General features: G+C 44.1%; 1 protein-coding gene across 1 annotated transcript in view; it reads right to left on the bottom strand.

Moving 5' to 3' along the window:
- Positions 1–2643: 2643 nt before the first annotated feature.
- LOC112074115 (microtubule cross-linking factor 1-like) overlaps positions 2644–8021 on the bottom strand; it is a 30649-nt gene continuing 25271 nt past the window's right edge. Inside the window, exon 4 of the mRNA XM_070440392.1 lies at positions 2644–5970. Coding sequence (XP_070296493.1) covers positions 5794–5970 — 177 coding nt within the window. The 3' untranslated portion in view covers positions 2644–5793. The remainder of the gene's footprint in view (positions 5971–8021) is intronic.

Raw genomic sequence — 8021 nt, 5'->3', positions numbered from 1 at the left:
ATAGAGAAAATCTAGACGTGGTTTTATTCTACCGCTGAGTATTGGTCTCAGTAGTACACTGCTAAACATCTTGTGTGTGTGTTGTGTGTGTGTGTGTGTGTGTGTGTGGTGTGTGTGTGTGTGTGTGTGTGTTTGTTGTGTGTGTGTGTGTGTGGTGTGTGGGTGTGTGTGGTGTGTGTGTGTGTGTGTGTGTGTGTGTGGGTGTGTGTGTTGTGTGTGTGAGCGTGTGCGCGTCGTGTGTTGTGAAAGTCTGCAGGGTAATATCTTAGCTACTAGTTAGAGAAGTTAGCAGAGACTACAGGGCTATACTTCGCGTCAGGCTGTAGCCTGTAAATAAGTCATGTGACTGACTTGAGCTGAAATGACAACGGTGGTGAATAAGTCAAACACTGAAGAAAGATTGTTATTTATCCTGCTGAATAGTTAATATCACCCAGTGTGTTGAGACGAGAGACGGAGGGGCCCAATCCACTGTATAGAATTATCACCCAGGTGTTGAGACGAGACGACGAGGGGCCCAATCCACTGTATAGTTAATATCACCCAGTGTGTTGAGACGAGATGACGAGGGGCCCAATCCACTGTAATAGTTAATATCACCCAGTGTGTTGAGACGAGACGACGAGGGGCCCAATCCACTGTATAGTTAATATCACCCAGTGTGTTGAGACGAGACGACGAGGGGCCCAATCCACTGTATAGTTAATATCACCCAGTGTGTTGAGACGAGATGACGAGGGGCCCAATCCACTGTATAGTTAATAACCCTAGTGTGTTGAGACGAGACGACGAGGGGCCCATCCACTGTATAGTTAATATTCACCCAGTGTGTTGAGACGAGACGACGAGGGGCCCAATCCACTGTATAGTTAATATCACCCAGTGTGTTGAGACGACGAGGGGCCCAATCCACTGTATAGTTAATATCACCCAGTGGTTGAGACGAGACGACGAGGGCCCAATCCACTGTATAGTTAATATCACCCAGTGTGTTGAGACGACGAGGGGCCAATCCACTGTATAGATAATAACACCCAGTGTGTTATAAATCAAATCAAATTGATTGTCACATCCGTCATAAACAACAGGTGTAGACTAACAGTGAAATGCTTACCTTCCCAACAATGCAGAGAGAAGTAAGAGACAATAATAGAAGGATAATTAAAATCAGTAAAAAAAATACAGAATGAGTAACTTCATGTTTTATGTAGAGATTCAAAACGATCGTGGGTTTTGGGCAATGCGCCATTTAAAGGTTATTTACGTCGACATAACGTAGCTTTTACCGTGAATGTGGTCGTAGCTTAAATGCCTTTTAAGACGTGCATTGCGATTGGATTACATCTGTACTCATCGGACGTTTCTATAATCGAACGAGTCCCTGCACACCAATACCTTGGTGTTTAGATTTGACAATGATTTATCGTTTAAATAAAAACATAACAATGAGCTTGTTTAGAAATTAAGATTTAATGTTATTTTTTTTTTTTTACAGGAACAAATATAGGACTCTCTGTAGTCAGCAGGAAGCATGTTGTGAAACCTTTCTACCTGTTGTTGTTATGGTGATACTATTTATCAAAGTGCAGCTGCCTCTCCTCTTAACCCCTGGACGACATGTCATTTCATCACAGGATACAGTTTTATTACTCGTCACTGTATTCTTTACCGAAAGGTTGGCAGGTCCTCTTTACAGTCACGTAGACACATCCTTACCCTCTATTTGTTTACAAAACCTTGCTCCAACATACCTAACTTCACTGTTCAGATTTAAAATGAAAAGTTATCAAACCCGTTCACAGGGTTGGTTAACTATAAGAGACCCCATTGGTGCCTACAGAGTTAATCTAGAGACCCCATTGGTGGCTACAGAGTTAACTCTAGAGACCCCATTGGTGCCTACAGAGTTAACTCTAGAGACCCATTGGGTGGCTACAGAGTTAACTCTAGAGCCCCATTGGGTACCTACAGAGTTTAACTCTGGGAGAGCCCATTGGGTGGCTACAGAGTTAACTCTAGAGACCCCATTGGGTGGCTACAGAGTTAACTCTAGAGACCCCATTGGTGCCTACAGAGTTAACTCTAGAGACCCCATTGGGTGGCTACAGAGTTAATCTAGAGACCCATTGGGTGGCTACAGAGTTAACTCTGAGACCCCATTGGGTACCTACAGAGTTAACTCTGGAGAGCCCATTGGGTGGCTACAGAGTTAACTCTAGAGACCCCATTGGGTGCCTACAGAGTTAACTCTAGAGACCCCATTGGGTGCCTACAGAGTTAACTCTAGAGACCCCATTTGGGTGGCTACAGAGTTAACTCTAGAGACCCCATTGGGTGGCTACAGAGTTAACTCTAGAGACCCATTGGGTGGCTACAGAGTTAACTCTAGAGACCCATTGGGTGCCTACAGAGTTAACTCTAGAGACCCCATTGGGTGGCTACAGAGTAACTCTAGAGACCCCATTGGGTACCTACAGAGTTAACTCTAGAGACCCCATTGGGTGGCTACAGAGTTAACTCTAGAGACCCCATTGGGTACCTACAGAGTTAACTCTAGAGACCCCATTGGGTGGCTACAGAGTTAACTCTGAGACCCATTGGGTACCTACAGAGTTAACTCTAGAGACCCCATTGGGTGCCTACAGAGTTAACTCTAGAGACCCCATTGGTGCCTACAGAGTTAACTCTAGAGACCCCATTGGGTGCCTACAGAGTTAACTCTAGAGACCCCATTGGGTGGCTACAGAGTTAACTCTAGAGACCCCATTGGGTGGCTACAGAGTTAGATACGTCAGCCTTTAGTTGTCTGGCTCCACGTGTTTGGACTAATCTCCAACATAAATGAAGAATAGATGCGTTAGTGTCCCTTGGGCAGTTCAGGTAGCGGACAAAGGATTTCTATAATGAACCATGTGTTTGTTTTAGTTTTGTGTTTATATTGTGTTTTATTAGTTTTATATTGTATTTTGATACATATTTTTATTGTATATATAGGGCTCCCTCGTAAAAGAGATACTGGTCTCAACGGTGACTCAACTGGGGCTCCCTCGTAAAAGAGATACTGGTCTCAACGGTGACTCCTGGGCGCTCCCTCGTAAAAGAGATACTGGTCTCAACGGTGACTCCCTGGGGCTCCCTCGTAAAAGAGATACTGGTCTCAACGGTGACTCCCTGGGGCTCCCTCGTAAAAGAGATACTGGTCTCAACGGTGACTCCCCGGGCTCCTCGTAAAAGAGATACTGGTCTCAACGGTGACTCCCTGGGGGCTCCCTCGTAAAAGAGATACTGGTCTCAACGGTGACTCCCTGGGGCTCCCTCGTAAAAGAGATACTGGTCTCAACGGTGACTCCCTGGGGCTCCCTCGTAAAAGAGATACTGGTCTCAACGGTGACTCCCTGATTAAATAAAGGTAAATAATTAAAACCTAGCCTTAGTTTAGTTTTTATTTCTAAGCTGGGTGATCTAGCACAATGACAGCAGTAGCAGCAGCTTGTATGTACATGCACTAAAATGTATTTTCCAAAAGCATGCAAATAGGATTTGAATTCCAAATGGTCCCCTATTCTCTACATAGTGCACTACCTTTGACCATAGCCGACTCTAAAAAAGAAAATGCTGTGTTAAAAATAACTAAATTTGGGTTCTTTGGTAACCCAGTGCTGGGTAAATATTGGACAGAACACACGCCGGGTTATTTTGACCCAGCCATATGGGTGGCATGAATAAACACAACATCTCGGGGCTTTGGGATTACCCAAAATTTGGGTTAATTTAATCATCAGTTGGGTATGCTGGGATGACCTAGCTGCAAGGTCTTTTTGAATGTTATCCTTCGGTTATTTTCAGGAAGCGTGGCTTATTAGGGGCTTGGCTTTAAGTTAGATCTTATTGGCCACCCGTGATAGTAAATGTCAGTCCGGTGTATGGTGTTAAAGAGATTCTCCAGTACATTTGTCCAGTAGTTCTGAAAGTAGCGCTCACGAGCCAAAAGTGGTCCCCGAAAATTGCGTACTACCTCACATATGTGCACAATGACACTGCCCTCTCTCTTCCTTTGCTGTGTGTGCATTCTTGCTAGCTAGRCTCTGAAGATCATTAGCTAGTACTCAAATTGCTAGGGGTCTGGCCCGCGTGGGGGGAACATTTTGGGAAAATGGCGCAGCAGAGCTTCCCCCMAAAAAACAGTCACTTTCAAACTAGGGATTTGGTGGCTAATTGAGGTAAGACAGTAAGTCTGCTCCTGGAATATGCATGTATGAACCACACATTGACACATCCAGCACGGAGCATGTCTTTAAGTTTACATACTGCAAATTAAATTGTTCCTTTTATTTTGTATTTTACACATTCTACTAGAAAATAAAGATTATTTATGACATATTATAATAAGGTGGTATCTATTCTAGCAATTGGATTTGCATAGGCTTTTAGGGAACTTGTACATTTCTGTAAACCTCATTGAAGCTCATGTTCAACTTTTACATGTGATAACAACAGAACAGATGAACAGTAATGACATTTACTCTCACGGGTGGCTGAAAATAACTATCCGAATGCCAGGCCGTACTAAACTACGCCTCCAGTCTTCGGATCTGACCCGCTGGGTCATATCTCAATAACCCAACATCAATAACCCAGCACCAATAACCCGACATTGCTCTTTAAAAAAATTATAAAATCAACCAAACAACCCCCCCAAAATTTTTTTTTTTAATGTGGGAGTAGGAGGCCATTCAACAACTGCCTCCCCACATATGCAGAACAGTTATTCAGTTGCTATTTTCCCTGTCTCCTTCTACACGTTTACAGAGTTGAACGTTCCCTTCAACATATAGACATAAAAACGTACGTTTAGCATCGTAAATGACATCATGAAACGGTAGTGTTGGTTTCCTTTGTTTCCTTTCTACCAGTACAACTGACTGGTCTGACTTCAAGCTTCGAAAGGAACTTTCAAGTAACATCAAGTATGGTCAACTTAATAAGAAAATAGTTTTACCCGAGTATTTACACAAACACAGAATATAACAAATTATATGTAATTGCAAAATAAACAAAAACGTAAACAGACAGAACATTTTGTAAAAACCTTCATGTTCGGTACAAGTATTATAATAACGGTTTTAACGTTTTCTTTCAATAACTCAAAACGGTTTCCATTATAAGACTAAAATATATATATATATATATGTATTGTATACATATTACACATATATCAGCTGGAACTACAAGTAAATCAAGTACAGGCACCTCTGATGACAATGTTTTTGATGATGTCATGGTTGTTGTTGTTACAGTACATTCCAGGTCATTTTCATTCTAGAGTTCTAAGTTCCAGTTATTTTTCTTCCTGGTTGGTCAGCTGGTGCTACAGGGTCTCAGCCCCCCATTTACACCTCCTTCCTACGAAAGAGGGGGGGGGGGGGGGGTCTGAGGTACCCAGTCTGGACAGGCTCAGGGAGGAGGAGAGGAGGAGGAGAGGAGGAGATTAGGAGAGGAGGAGGTGACGGGGAGAGGAGTAGGGCGGAGCAGATGGGAGGAGGAGGGGAGGGTAGAGATTAGGAGAGGAGAAGGTGAGGAGGAGAGGAGTAGGGAGGAGCAGATGGAAGGAGGAGAGGAGGAGGGGAGAGGAGGAGAGGAGGAAGAGAGTTGAGCAAGTTAAGGGAGTAAAGGAGGACAGGGTAATGGGCAACGATTCTATCATGCAGAAGAGGATGGTTCCAGTCCTGGTCCTGTTCCTGTTCCTGTTCCTGGTCCGTCTCGTCCAGCTCCAGCATACAGGTGGCTTCAGTCTTACTGGTCCCAGTCAACATGGGGAAGGTGAACCTCCGCACTGTGACATCGTGCCAGCCTCGGGGAGGAGGAGGGAGAAACGGACTGCCCAGCGGGAGGGGGGCGGCGGTTGGCTGGCCTCGCCGGACGCAGGAAACACGACTCCAGGGGTGGAGCCACCGGGGAACGAGGGAGGTCCTTCAGGAAAGGAGGAAGTAGATGTTAGCAAGAGAGGGGGAGACAAAATAGGCTTCCTATATTTCTATATTCAAAGTTTTTTAAATTATATGATTTTTAAAAAAAGAGGAAAAGAAGTATGAACAAAAGTAAGTTTGACTAAAACAGGAAAACAAACAATGACCACAGTATAGGTCTACCAGGAGGTGAAACACCATGTGGAGGAACTACAGTGGATGAAACAGGTGCAGGAACTACAGTGTGATGAAACAGGTGGAGGAAATACAGTGTGATGAAACAGGTCGAGGAACTACAGTGTGATGAAACAGGTGGAGGAACTACAGTGTGATGAAACAGGTCGAGGAACTACAGTGTGATGAAACAGGTCGAGAACTACAGTGTGATGAAACAGATGGAGGAACTACAGTGGATGAACAGATGGAGAACTACAGTGTGATGAAACAGATGGAGGAACTACAGTGTGATGAAACAGGTGGAGGAACTACAGTGTGATGAAACAGGTGGAGGAACTACAGTGTGATGAAACAGGTGGAGGAATACAGTGTGATTAAACAGGTGGAGGAACTACAGTGTGATGAAACAGATGGAGAACTACAGTGTGATGAAACAGATGGAGGAACTACAGTGTGATGAAACAGGTGGAGGAACTACAGTGTGATGAAACAGGTCGAGAACTACAGTGTGATGAAACAGGTCGAGGAACTACAGTGTGATGAAACAGGTGGAGGAACTACAGTGTGATGAAGGTGGGAACTACAGATTGATGAAACAGATGGAGGAACTACAGGTGGATGAAACAGGTGGAGGAACTACAGTGTGATGAAACAGTGGAGGAACTACAGTGTGATGAAACAGGTGGGAACTACAGTTGATGAAACAGGTGAGGAACTACAGTGTGATGAAACAGGTGAGGAACTACAGTGTGATGAAACAGTCGAGGAACTAACAGTGTGATGAAACAGGTCGAGGAACTACAGTGTGATGAAACAGATGGAGGAACTACAGTGTGATGAACAGGTGGAGGAACTACAGTGTGATGAAACAGGTGGGAGGAACTGCAGTGTGATGAAACAGGTGGAGGAACTACAGTGTGATGAAACAGGTGGAGAACTACAGTGTGATGAAACAGATGGAGGAACTACAGTGTGATAACAGGGGAGGAACTACAGTGTGATGAAACAGGTGGAGAACTACAGTGTGATGAAACAGGTGGAGGAACTACAGTGTGATGAAACAGGTGGAGGAACTACAGTGTGATGAAACAGGTGAAGGAACTGCAGTGTGATGAAACAGGTAGAGGAACTACAGTGTGATGAAACAGGTGGAGGAACTACAGTGTGATGAAACAGGTGGAGAACACAGTGTGATGAAACAGGTGGAGGAACTACAGTGTGATGAAACAGGTGGAGGAACTACAGTGTGATGAAACAGGTGGAGGAACTGCAGTGTGATGAAACAGGTGGAGGAACTACAGTGTGATGAAACAGGTGGAGGAACTACAGTGTGATGAAACAGGTGAAGAACTGCAGTGTGATGAAACAGGAGTGGTGAACGATGATCAGGGCTGGACACAGAAAACCAGGATGGCGGGAGTGTGGGAAAAGTGTAGTTTAAATAATAATATATCATAATATATTAATAATATATATATGCCTTCACAGATGATAGGATGGAAAGGAAGTATAGAACTGTATCATAAAGAACAGGAATATGTTGCTATGTATCTACATTTATTAGCATGTGTCACAGGATGTAATTCCCAGGTAATGATATTACATAACATCAAAATGACCCAGCATGCACCATGTAAGTGTACAAGAGGTTTGACCAGATTGCACAGTGAAAACAGCATGTTGACCACACAATGTTGCTTTCAAGTTTTCACTCGGTTTTCGACTCAGACCGCTAAGCATGCGACCGTGTTAATGACCCAACTGGAAGATTCAGTTCGTGTTGAAAACACAAGCAGACGTCACACAAGTTCCCACGACCGTGAGAAAACACGATCACACGCACACACATTGTTTATAAAGAGCTGTCTTCGTCAACGA

This window comes from Salvelinus sp. IW2-2015, unplaced genomic scaffold (assembly GCF_002910315.2).
Source record: "Salvelinus sp. IW2-2015 unplaced genomic scaffold, ASM291031v2 Un_scaffold2502, whole genome shotgun sequence".
NCBI lineage: Eukaryota > Metazoa > Chordata > Actinopteri > Salmoniformes > Salmonidae > Salvelinus > Salvelinus sp. IW2-2015.
This window is presented reverse-complemented; position numbering and strand designations above follow the sequence as displayed.